The sequence below is a fragment of the Pinus tabuliformis genome, chromosome 2_1, assembly GCF_031772625.1.
Source record: "Pinus tabuliformis cultivar Carrire ecotype Pingquan chromosome 2_1, CPIR1, whole genome shotgun sequence".
Lineage (NCBI taxonomy): Eukaryota > Viridiplantae > Streptophyta > Pinopsida > Pinales > Pinaceae > Pinus > Pinus tabuliformis.
The window spans coordinates 395,218,605-395,231,854 of NC_142299.1; the positions used below are offsets into that span (position 1 = coordinate 395,218,605).

A 13,250-nucleotide genomic window follows, 5' to 3' on the forward strand; every position below is an offset into this window, starting at 1 on the left:
TGGTTCCCTAAGGCTTTGATCTTTGGCCTAGGGAAAAGTGTCCAAAAGAAATTAATTTTTCTCCTAAAGTGACTTTATAATTTTTATAAAGTTAAGTCAAATCTAATTTAAAAGTGACTTTAAGTGATAAAGTTACTAAAGTCTAATTTTAAAGTGACTTTAATAAAGTCAATGTAAACTTAGAAAGGAAAAGTGACTTTGGACATAAATGACTAAGTGGGTCTTTATTAAAGTGGGGTGAATTAAACAAATAGAAAGTGAGATTTAAATGAGCATTTAATCTCAGCCCTAGATCTCAATCTATTTCAGCCATTGGGTTTAGGGATTCCCCAAAAGTCACTTAGGGTTAGATTAAAGGAAGGGAAAGGAGGAAAAGGTCATTAATTCTTTCATGAGCAGATTGAGAGAAGGAGAGCAAGAGAGCAAGGGAGATTTCTGGACAGTGAGGAGAAGGAGGCAGCAGCTTGGCACACATTCCAAGGCAGCGTTTCAACAAGTCCATACAGCTGAGTTAGCACACAGTGAAAGGCAGATTTTGGGCACGATTTTCTAAAAAGGTCGTACAGCAGTTTTGGTTTAGATTCCAAGGAGGTCGTACAGCAAGTTAGCACAGAAATCGAGGAGCAGAAAATCTGAAGTTTGCTAGCACGTTTTTCAAGGGAGGCCGTACAGCAAGTGGCTGTACCTTGGCATGCTTTTCTAGGTAGAAATCCATACAGCTGTACTGCTGTTTTTCTGCACAGAAATAGAGGAAAACCGTACAGCAGCATTTATGGCAGCATGCACACTTTTCTAGGCAGTCCGTACAGCAACATTTAAGGCTGAAATTTGGGCACAAAAATCGAGGAGGTCGTACAGCATTTATTGTTGTTCTGTTTTGTTGTTTGCAAGTTTTTTCCAGTTGGCTGTGAGGCACGGAAAACGAGATAAGTTGTAAAAGTTTGCTTGCTGATTTTTTGCTGAATATTTCTCTCACTGTAAAAAGCATTTTCCAGAAATAAGAAGGAGCTTTCAAACTGGTTTTCCCCAAGAGTTGTAGGGGGTTTTTCCAGGGTCACCTTGACCAAAAATCACTGTGTTTAAATGTGTTGAATCGCTGTTTGTATGTGCTGATATTTATCTCTGCATTTTCAACATTTTGTAATATTTCCAGAATTTGTGTTTTTAGAAAAAATTATTTTTCAGTTGTTGAATGTATGGATATGGGAAAGGGCATTTAACTATTTTGGAAAAATAAGGTGAAACTGAAAACCGGAGTGGGAAATGAGAAATTTCTACAGTCGGAACTATCGAGGAACTGTCGAAACAGCTGGGAAGGTTGACGCAAGAGGCAGAAGAGATAGTGCAATAAGGCTGACGCATGACCTACATAGGGCCAGCGCAAAGATAGTCAGGTATAGCCAATTTTGTTGTTGGATCAGCAGGAATCCCCCGGGTGAAGTGAGGTAAAACTCACCGAGTTTTTCGCCATTAGATTTTCTCTATCACTGGATTGTCGGGAGGGAATCCAGCATTGTATTCAGAAATACTGCTTAATAATAGACCCTCAGAGTTGTTGCATCGGTTTTTCCGCATTGAGCTTTTCCAGGGACTATTTTGTCCAAAAATAGTTGTCCTATGTATCTTGTTCGTTGCTCATTTTCTTGTTTCATGTAATCAAATTTAAAATGGTGTAGGCTGCAGAAGTAATTTACTTCAGTATTGTCAAAAAATAACTTGATAATGTATATTAAAATCAAGTAGGAGAAGTAAATTCAGTTTTGCTGCAGTAGGGGTTCCTTGGAGTATGAATTTTCACATGGTATCAGAGCATTGATTTTGAAACAGGAAGAGAAGATCCAGCACTGAGCAGAGAGGCCAATAGCTGCATTTGGCAGCAATTTAAATCCCCTTGAAGGGATTGCACAGTCCTTGCAAGGAAGCAGAGATTCCAAGGAAATCTCTCTTTGAGAGAGTCGAAAGAGAGGTACGATTTCCAATTCGTGAGTTTGCAGAGGCAGAGGGAGTGACGCAGAGCCTTGGTGCAGTGTTTGAAGGGCGCAGTTTCTGCCAGGGTAGAAATCAGTCAGAAAAGAGCAAAGACACAGAAGGGGAATTTCTCCTTGGAGGACTTTTCTCGCCAAAATTCTGAATTCTTCACTTGTCGGGCAGCAGACCGATGTTGAGCAGTGACTAGAGGAGTCAATTCGACAATTTGGGTGAGATAGCATCGCATGGGCTCAGAGATCAGGACAGGTTGGAAGGAGCTTCCAACTATGTCATATGGAAGGCAAGAATCTTAACAGATTTATTTTCTGAATTAATGAGAAACAATTCAGTTTTCTTCATGCAAGGTAAGCGAATCCTTCTAGGAATTTTACTGTTTGATTTAGTCCACTTTGATTGTAACCCATCACCCTCTGCTTCTAGTATATTAGCAAGGCATGGGCATAGGGATAACAGTTCAGTTTTGTACTTGAGATAAGTGAATTTTTAGTTTCCTGTAACAGATTTATTTTCGAAGGAGAAACAAGCATCAGGTTTGACAGTCAGTTTCATTTTGCTGCTCATACTTTTCAGTTAGCTCATGTGTTTTCAGATGTAGCATAAAGAAACAGTTTTGAGGGTTCCTTGAAGTTTTCATCTTTCTAGTACTCACAGATGCAGGTATGTTTACCATGTCCTGAAATTTTAAGAGATCTATAATATGGACTCCTACACACTATTCCTAGTTTCCATGATTTCTAGAATCAGATATAGTAATAAAAGCAATATCTTCTTGCGAGTAACATATCTCTCAAATGCGTACCTGACTTATTTCAGCCTCACTCATTTGACAAGCCATTGTTCGGCACCATATAAGAGTGTACAGTTTCAGTGCATCCTCCTCGAGCACGTTGGCCAAAATTGCTGTCAAAAAGTTATACAATCTTGCATGTCACAAGTAAAATCACAGTGTCGAGCAGAAAGGAATATGAACAACAGCTTACTAAAACTAAACCATTGAAAAGAACCATAGACAATACACAAAATATAAAAATATAGCAATATAGAATCAAAAGGGATTTATCCAGAACTTGCACAGATTAGCAACATATCATCAGGCCAAATTTACACTATCAATAAAGCTGTATGTATTAATAATTTACAAACCCCTAAAATTAAAATTTAAAACCAATAGCCTATGTTTCACAACTGTCAGGAAACTTTAAAATGAGAGATCAGGGAATCCAGTAGTATAAAGGAGGAAGAAAAAGTTATTTTCGCTGTTTTATTTAATATCCACCACAGCATAGAGGACACTTGTCACATAGGGATAGAGGTACATCGTGGCATCACTGATACTATGGGACGTCCCCAGGAGATCATTTCTAGTTTCCTGGAAAATACAGATTATAAATGTTCCTTTCAATAAGCTTCTGGGCAGGAGATCTTCTTTTGAGATAGAATGGCCTAAGAAAATCACTGGGCCATCCCCTATGTTTGGATGATGGCAAGGGACATTGACAGCTTGTCTCACTATCCCTGTACAACATACACAATAATAAAAATGACATCTGGGTCTATCTACTAGATAATCCATCATCCGGCAATATTATAGCCTTCTCTCTAGATGGTATCGACCACACATCTTCCTAGTTTTAAAGTGTCATTGTCAATTGTAAAAGAGGTAGATTCTGCCACAGCTAGGGAATCAGCCAGATGGTTTAGGCATCGGTCAACAGCCCAGAAGGAAACTTCTTTGAAACCCTTTATCATGTGAACGATCCTTTCCCTATATGGTATGAGCCTTTGATGCTTGGTGTTAAAAGTCCTTATTTGTGAAACAACCAAGTCAGAGTCACCTATGATTAGTAGTCGTTGAATCTTCTTTGCTTGGGTAGCTTCAAGACCTAATAACAGGGCTTCATATTCAGCCACGTTGTTGGTACATGCAAATTGGAGTCTTAGGGCAAACATCCAATATTCCTCACAAGGGGAGAGAATGACAATACCAGCCCTGGCCCCTGCTTTAGAACAAGCTCCATCAAAATACATGACCCAAATTCCTTGTTGGGGTAAAGTTTTAACATGTTCGTTCTTGAAAATCCTCCATTCCCCAAGCTCAATGTTTTCTTCTTTTAGGTTTTCATCATGGTCTTGTGAAGAAGCGATCATGGGGGCAGAAAATTCATGCCTAGGAATGGATGCATAAGAGTTTTCACTCAGGGAGGTATATGGTGGATTTATCCTCGCTAATGGACATGTTTAACTCCTCAACCAATTGCTTGGACACAATCACCCCCCATGTAGGATTCATTTCTACTATGACTATGTTTATGGTGAATTCCTTTTCGGGATATGTATGAAAGAAAACTCTTTCTCCTTCTACTATCTCGTGCACCTTGAACTCATCATAGTTCAAGATCAGTTTATTGGTGCATTCCCTAGAAATCTTGAGTCCAAGCCTCCTCATTACACTCAAAGACATGATGTGGATTGGGCTTCCAGAATTCAAAATGCAATTTCTTAAGGTGTGGCCATTGATCCCTAAGGAGATATAGAAAGGGTCATGCATGTTCAAAGCTAGCCTTAGGGGAAGGTTCAAGGTAGCTAAGTCAAGAGGCTTTCCTTTGTAACCTTTCCTTCTTTTCTTGTTGGTCTCAGGCAAAGTCTTGTTTTCATGAAGAGATGGCTCCTCTCTACTTGTGGGAATATCAGGATCATCAACTTGCACTATGTTAATGGAGGCTTGCTTCATGGCTTGGTCGAGGTCAAAGGTGATGTCTTGAGCTTGGAGGAGATTAGTAGGGTTCTTGTTTCTAACATCGAAGGCCAACTTCCCTGTGAAAGCATTGAAGTATGCAGCTAAGGTCACCTCCTTTGGGGGGGTTAGCTCTTGGGGAATAGAATGGATTATCATGTTAAATCTTTGGTTGACAGGAGACCTTTATACAATTTGAGGATATCTCTTTCATGGAACCACCTCCTTTTAAATGTCCCAACAAAATCTCCCTAGGAAGAGATGGAGGATGGGGGTAATGACAAATACCATACTCGGGCATCCCCTACTAAGGTGATGGCAAAGGAGATCATGCAGGTGAATTCATTGTAGGACGCATCATATGTTTGATATTCAAAATTTAAGAGATGCTCTTGGGGATCCTCCTTCCCAGTGAACTTTGGCCTATCTGGATCTTCAGGAGGGGAACTAAAAAGGGCCCCAATCATATTGGAAAGGTTTAAAGGAGCAAAAAATTCATGCTTTTGCTTCATTTTATTGATCCTTTTGTCAAAGAATGGAGTGTGGGGTTTTTCATCCTTTCTTCAATGGTATGTCATGGTTTCAGGGCTCTCCATTCTAAGAAGGATGTTGTGGAGTCGCTAGAGGAATAATTGAAATTTCGTTTATGAACCAATTCCCCAATGATTCACTAAGGAGGTAGACCTGCTTGCTCCCCGACAACAGCCCCAAAATGTTACCGCTCAAACTAGCAGTGGTCCTAGGAGGGGATCCTATAGAGCAACTACTAGGTCAAGGGCAACAATGGAGTGATAGCCCACTATCACCTCAACTAAGGCTCCTTGCTCTTTACGGACTTTCACCGATGGGAGGAGACCCGATATTAGATGAATCACGATAATGGATGTGTCAATGAGAGGGTGAAGGGTGATTCCAAAGGCCTATTCCTAAGAGAGACTCAATTGTATGGCTTTCTTGCTTTGAAAGCAAGGTGATAGGCACTCTAGGAAGGGCTAAGGGGATTCTCAAGGCTAGGGTTAGGGAATGTATCTTGTAAAGATGATTCCTAGGCCTAGAAATCCTTATGGAGACTTGGTCTTTATGTGATCTTTGTGGCGTTGGAGTTGTGATGTTGTGGGACCACAAGGGACCAAGTGGACCCAGAATTAAGTGAAGTAGAATTGATCAATCAAGGAGGGGCTTGACCTAATTGTGGAAGGGAAGAGGACAAATGGACAAATCTTCTTAGAATAGAATACAATGATCCGAATGAGGTAACTAGCCAAGGGAAACCTAGGGCAAGAAATGATCCTTGGGCTAGTGCTCGCAATATCTCGATATCCCACCGTTAGAATTTTGTGAAATTTGGAAGGTTCTATAGGAAACCCTAGCACAATAATGGACAAGAGATCGAAGTCTTTTTATGGATAGAACATGAGATCAGTGATGCCCTAAATGACCTATGTAGGCTAGTCCTAAAGAGAGAAGGAGAGGTTAGAGAAATATGTGTTTGAAGTGACCACCTATGGAAGGACCAGTGCCTTATACTTTGGGAGAGATGGAGTCAGGAGAATTTATCGTTTGGAAGAGGTATGCCCAATCAAGGAGGTCTTCAAGTAACTTTGCATGGCATTAGGGCATGAGAGTAGCTACTTGAAGTCTTTATACTTCGATATGCAATAATTGATGACTTGTCAAGATGTATTTCTGCAAAAATAATCTCTAGGAACATTCACCCATTCATACATGGCCCATGCTATGATGCAATGCTATAAAAAATCAAAATTTCCACAATTTCGCAAAGGAAAGCAGTAAATCCCTTTGTACTAAATTTCAAACTTGTATAGGGAAAATCCCAGCAACATTCATGTGACAAAGTAAATAACAAGAATAAGCATGAAAAGATTACTTACATGTACAAAGGAGTATATCCCATCATCATATTATGCCAATAATGAAGCTCCAAGACAAGAGAGATAGATCCAAACATCAAAATTCATTCATAACATCCAAACTCGTCCTCCAAAAGGGAATGTGAAATTCTCAAGAGTTGTTATATCTTAATCCAAGTGATGATGATCAAAATAATCATCTCACTTCTATTTATACAATCACTAAGGAGTTCGATTTGCCTAATTTGGCCTAATTGAGCCCCAAATAATAAAATAATGTGCAATAATAACATCCCTTGGTGACAAGTCGACCAAGATAGCTCAATAACACAATAATAAGCCTCCTAAGAGGATCGAATGATCAATAAAGTGAGTTGTGGGGCCTTTGAGGAGGCCTAGTGAAGTCCAAAGTGTGCCACGATGTGAAAATGGACCTCAAACATAGTGGACAAGGCGTTGGCCCCTTGTTATCCAAGCAAATCCTTGTGGTGGCCCCAAGTGGTTGTGGAGGGCACAAGGACATCCTCATGGGTCTACAAGTGGATCGAAAGTGCCTGTAAACCATCTGTAAGGGCTCGGATAATGACATAATCCCTCATTTGGACCCTGGATCATCTACCAAGTGTGTGGTGCATGTGTGGAGTCAGTTGGGCATGGTGAACCAGGTGCATCATCCTCATCCAAAAGGTGGAACACGAGCAATCAATGAGTGGTACTGGGGATCCATGAAGTACTCTCTGCTATGGTGGAGGCCCATGGCTCTCAACGCTCACCCTACAAGTGCCAATGTGGCCCTCTGGAGGGCTAGGACCCTGTATAGGGAGACCAAGCCCCAAATGGAGACCCACCTGCAATCCTGCATAAGATCCAATGCATCCCCTTGCCCTCCAATACAACAAATCATTAGAATAATCAAGTAAAAGAGCTTACAAGTCATGGAATCAATGGGGCACTTCATGGTGGCATGCCCTTCCATAGCGGGCTTTGGCATGTACAAGTGTCTCCAAGCTCAATAAGGGGGTTAACCAAGGACCCTATTAGGTGGTTTCATCCTTTAAAATTTAAAGGGGTGACATGTCCATGGTACATCCCTCAAGTGGTAGGTGGAAAATGATAAAGTAATGGAACAAAGTGGGGATAGGGGGAATCATCCAGACCACATGTTATGGTACAAGGGTAGCTATAATAAGGGAAGCCCACACCTGGGTATATGAGTGTAGGAGAGAGCAAATTATGGTACATGAGTTACCCCGGCCTTTGTTTTTCCACCCTTCTTCATATGCCCTTTGCCTTTGATTGATTTTTCTTCATAATTGCCTAAGGCTCTAGGGGATGAGAGCATGTTGTGTAATATATAGCAGTGGATACCCCCTTAAGGTGGGGCAATCCATCGCCCACCATGGGTTGGGACAATCATGGGTTCCTTAATGATGGAGGGGGCTCATCTAGGGCCTATAGGAACCAAAGTGATGGCCATGGATAAGGGTTGAGCTCATGTTTGGCTTTTGCCCACGTGCTAAATTTCTATGTCCCGGCCATCTTTTGCATTTTGTGGTACATTTGTTGTTGAAAGTGGCCAAACTATGCTTTTTCTTTTCTTTTTAGTTGCATCAACCCCCGTGGATAATTCTAGGCCCGACCCAAGGTATGGATGAGGGAAGGGGGAGGCTAACCCTATGTGTTAATTTTAGGTATGTTCTATGCTAGAGCAATTTATTTCAATTTCTTTTCCACATTAGCAATTACATCAGCATAAAGTAAATTGCAGGTAGAACATAAATATAAATCGCAGAAGACAAGCCAAGACAAGAGGACACAAGATGTGGCGCTAGCCAGGGACAAACCCCACAATGTGGGGAAACCCTTTATCAATTCTTCTTTTATGTTCTTCAAAGTTCAGCAGAGAAAGTGAGAGAGATAGTACATTTACAATATAAGTTAACCACTTTGACTTTTGATATCGTCATGAGATCAGTTGAAGACATATTGCTTCAACTGATTCTCTAAGGTGACTCATTCACCTATCATAGTGCTACATCTCGTCTATTTGCTGCACATTACCCTGTGACACCTTGCTGTACTGTCACATGTGTTGAACCTTGATGGCTGAGCTGCTCTGATCTTCATGCTGCTCATCATGCTATATCTTCCATGGTCTTATTCATCATTAGGCAGCCCATGTTCATGATCTCATTCATCATTATGCTGCCCATGCTCATATCATCATGCATCATTACGCTGCCCATGCTCATATCATCATGTTGCTTATTATGTTGCCCATGATCTCATACATCATGTTGCCTTCCTTCGAAGACAGATGCTCCAGCTATTTCGGCAATTCCCGATAGTTCCGGCTTTCCAGCAATTCCGACTTTTCCAACTTTTCCGGTATTCCCAGCGTTTCCGAGAGTTTCGGCTTTTCCGGCAGTTCTGGCTTTTCCGGCTTTTCCGGCAATTCCAGCTTTTCCGGCAGTTCCAACTTTTCCGGCTTTTCCGGCTATTCCGGCAGTTCCAGCTTTTCTGGCAATTCCGACAGTTCCTGCATTTCCGGCTTTTCCGGTATTTTTGGCTTTTACGGCTTTTCCTTAGGATCTCTCCTCCTACTAAAACCCAAAGACAAGTAGAGAGAGGAAGAGATCCAAGTGTGTGTCGAAATGACTTGAAGTCCTCTTCTATTTATACTAAAACGTAAAGGTTGAACAGACATCATTGTTGGGCTTCTGAGCCTACTCAAGTTGCTGGCCGACTTGACAATTTGATTTATAACATAAATAAATTCATAACTTCATAAATACTTATCGGAATGGGATGATCTTTAGATCAATCCTACACCTCTCGATGAGAGGGATCTCATAAAAATATCAGCTTCCATCAATAAGATGACCCACATGGATTTTGGCGCTAGTTGCCAATTTTAACACTCCCTCTCAACTAGGGAGACCTCCATCCGTTGATCCATATGTCCGACTGTACTATCTCTGCCATCAGTGCCCTGCACTGCTCTGCCCAGCTCTGCTAGCTCTGCTCAGCTCTACTGGCTCTGCTTTGCTCTGTTGGCTCTGTTGTTCTCTGCTCAGCTCTGTTGGCTCTGCTCTGCTCAACTTAGCTCTATTGAACTATGAAGAAGAAGAATTGATCGAGAATGTCTGATACCATTCTCCACTGACCCGAAGTCAGTCTCAGAGTGCATACCACTGGTCCCAGACTAGTCTCAACTGACCCAAAGTCAGCATCATAGTGGGTACTACTCCTACCACTGGTCCCAGGCCAGTATCATCAATCTGAGTGTGTACCACTGGTCCCAGACCAGTCTCAACTGACCCGAAGTCAGTGTCATAGTAGGTACAACTCCTACCACTGGTCCCAGACCAGTACTCTACTGACTCGAAGTCAGTCTTAGAGTATGTACCACTGGTCCCAGACCAGTCCTCAACCGACCCGAAGTCAGTGTCATAGTGGGTACAACTCCTACCACTGGTCCCAGACCAGTATCATTGATCCTAGATCAATGAAGGTCATCCTAGCATAGGGAGTATGGTAGATACAGCGATGCGTCCATCGATACTACTATGGTTCCTATCCTCATTTCCCTGCTCATTGATCAGATGAGAGGTACTTCCCATGAGTCCTAGACTACATGGGTAGGATGCCTCGACAAGAGAACTTAATCAATCCTGTCCTCACAGGAGAACTAATCATCTTGCTACATAATCGCCATGGAGAACACATCATCCAGGCCTCACAGGAGAACTAATCATCCTGCTACACAATCGTCATGGAGAACACATCATCCAAACCTCACAAGAGAACTAATCATCCTGCTACACAATCGTCATGGAGAACACCTCATCCAGACCTCACAGGAGAACTAATCATCCTACTACACAATCGTCATGGAGAACACTCATCCAGACCTCACAGGAGAATTAATCATCCTACTACACAATCATCATGGAGAACACATCATCCAGACCTCACAGGAGAATTAATCATCCTGCTACACAGGAGAACGAATCATCCTATCCCACAAGAGAGCGAATCATCTTGTTTAGAGGAGAGCGAATCATCTTGTTCACAAGAGAGCGAATTATCTTGTCCCACAAGAGAGCGAATCATCTTGTTCACAGGAGAGCGAATCATCTTGTCCACAAGAGAGCGAATCATCCTGTCCACAGGAGAGCGAATCATCCTGTCCCACAAGAGAGCGAATCATTCTGTCACCAAGAGAGCGAATCATCATGTCCCAGTGCGCACCACCAGGGGAGGGTGAGTCACCCTGTGGTCGTATGTTGCTCCAATAAGAACCGCAAGCCCCCAGAGCTCCCAGAGCTCAATGTATGTAACATGCAAGACCCTTTTACAAGGGTCTCTCGGCGACTCCAAGTCGTTCGGGAAAATCACAAATTTGATCTTTCCTCGGGGCTCTGACAAAGTGTAGCAACCTGTACATCATCTTAGTGCGATGGAGCCTCCTTGCTCATCAACTTACCATATCCCAGATAAGGCAGTATCTTATGTCTATCTACTGGAGCAATCATTGAATACGGGATTCCTCAATAATTGAATCCCACCTCTGGTTGTCACAGAGAATCACAGTGGTATTCATCATGTGTACTCACTGAAGAGTTTCCATAACCAGGCAACTTCATACGAGGTCATACTCGCAGTTATGTATTCGGTCTCGGCGGTACTTATAACAACCGATTTCTGCGTCCTGCTCATCCATGATATCGAAGTAGAATCCAAAGAGAACCAATACTGAGAAGTTCTCTAGTGATCCTCCACACTGCCTACCCAATCAGCATTAGAATAATCATGCAGTTTTCATATTTCCGGCAGTGTATCTCAATCCATGAGAGATTGTGCCCCGAAGATATCTCAGAGGATTCTTGGCACCAATCCAGTGAGGCTCAACCAAATATGAGTTCACCATGCTAACTGCAAAACATATGTTCAGACGGAAGTTCACCAAGAACATCAACGTGATTGAGTTTATGAAACTCAGAGGCACTTCCCAAATCTGGTCTGACATTACTACCATATAACTTCTAAAAGTTAATATCCTCAAGGTAGTCACAAGCTTGCAGTTTATCATTCCACATTCGGAATCCAACTCCCTCTTACTTCTGCAAATGAGAGGGTCTGCACCTGTCAGAAATAGGTCGTCCTTATGAGGTGCCAGTATGAGAGGTCTATCATCCACAACCTTCGGGTAATGGTTTGGATCGGTTTCACTCCTAGTGAATCTCAGCTTCATCAAACAGTTATCAATCCTCTCATACTACGCCCGGGGTGTTTTGCTTCAAGCCATAGAGGGCTTTCTTCCACCTGTATACATGAGATTCCCGTTCATGAATCTCAAACTCCATGGGTTGTTCCAAACCTGTGGACCTGCTACATGAGGGGAATGGTCCCCTTGTAAGATTTTCCTTCGGTACATCTCAAACATGTACCTTCATGCTCTTTTTGAATTCAGGCATCCCGGTCACCATCTGACTCACAAACCTCCGGTGCTGAGTCAATGGACATGGTCCCCAGTGGACTTGATACAACCCTAAACTCTAAAACATCTTTGAAAAATATATTTTCAAACATGTACCTTTCCATCGATGAGTGCCACCCTGAAACCTTAAACTTCCATTTTCGAGATGGACACCAGGTTCTTCTTGCGATCAGGTACATAAAAGAGATTCTGGGGTTCCTTGCTTTCTTTGAAGAGTCGACCATTTCCTTGATGACCTGCATTACTTATCATTCCTCTGATCATTGAAGATGTCCTTGGAATGATTATTATCTTCATCAAGAGATGTGTCTCTGCTATTCGGACACTCCTTTGCATGATGGTCGAACTTATTGCAACCAAGGCATCTGCCTTTCCTTCCACCCTTAGATCTGAACTTCCCAATGAAGTGATCTTCCGTTGTGCCATTCTGATAATATTCTTTGCTTCCACTTCACCCTTAGCGAACTTAGAAGAGAGATGTGGAACTCATTGATCCTTTTTTCTTGTCCCTATTGTCTTTGGTGATTGCTCTTTCACTCTTGTTTGGGCATTGTCTTCACCTCAGCTCTGATACCATGTTAATTTTAGGTATGTTCTATGCTAGAGCAATTTATTTCAATTTCTTTTCCACATTAGCAATCACATCAGCATAAAGTAAACTGCAAATAGAACATAAATATAAATCGCAGAAGACAAGCCAAGACAAGAGGACACAAGATGTGGCGCTAGCTAGGGACAAACCCCACAATGTGGGGAAACCCCTAATCAATTCTTCTTTTATGTTCTTCAAAGTTTAGCAGAGAAAGTGAGAGAGATAGTGCATTTACAATAGAAGTCAATCACTTTGACTTTCGATATCGTCACGAGATCAATTGAAGACATATTGCTTCAACTGATTCTCTAAGGTTACTCGTTCACCTATCATAGTGTTGCATCTCGTCTATTTGTTGCACATTACCGTGTGACACCTTGTTGTACTGTCACATGTGTTGAACCTTCATGACTGAGCTGCTCTCATCTTCATGTTGCATCTTCCATGGTCTTATTCATCATTAAGTTGCCCATGTTCATGATCTCATTCATCATTATGTTGCCCATGCTCATATCATTATGCATCATTATGCTACACATGCTCATATCATCATGTTGCTTA

The 13,250-nt window shown here is 41.9% G+C and overlaps 1 protein-coding gene across 1 annotated transcript in view; it reads right to left on the minus strand.

Annotated features, from left to right (window-relative positions):
* LOC149200521 (uncharacterized) overlaps window positions 1-13,250 on the minus strand; it is a 264,887-nt gene that overhangs the window by 85,237 nt on the left and 166,400 nt on the right. The window contains exon 7 of the mRNA XM_089400966.1: window positions 2,789-2,889. Coding sequence (XP_089257092.1) covers window positions 2,789-2,889 — 101 coding nt within the window. The remainder of the gene's footprint in view (window positions 1-2,788; window positions 2,890-13,250) is intronic.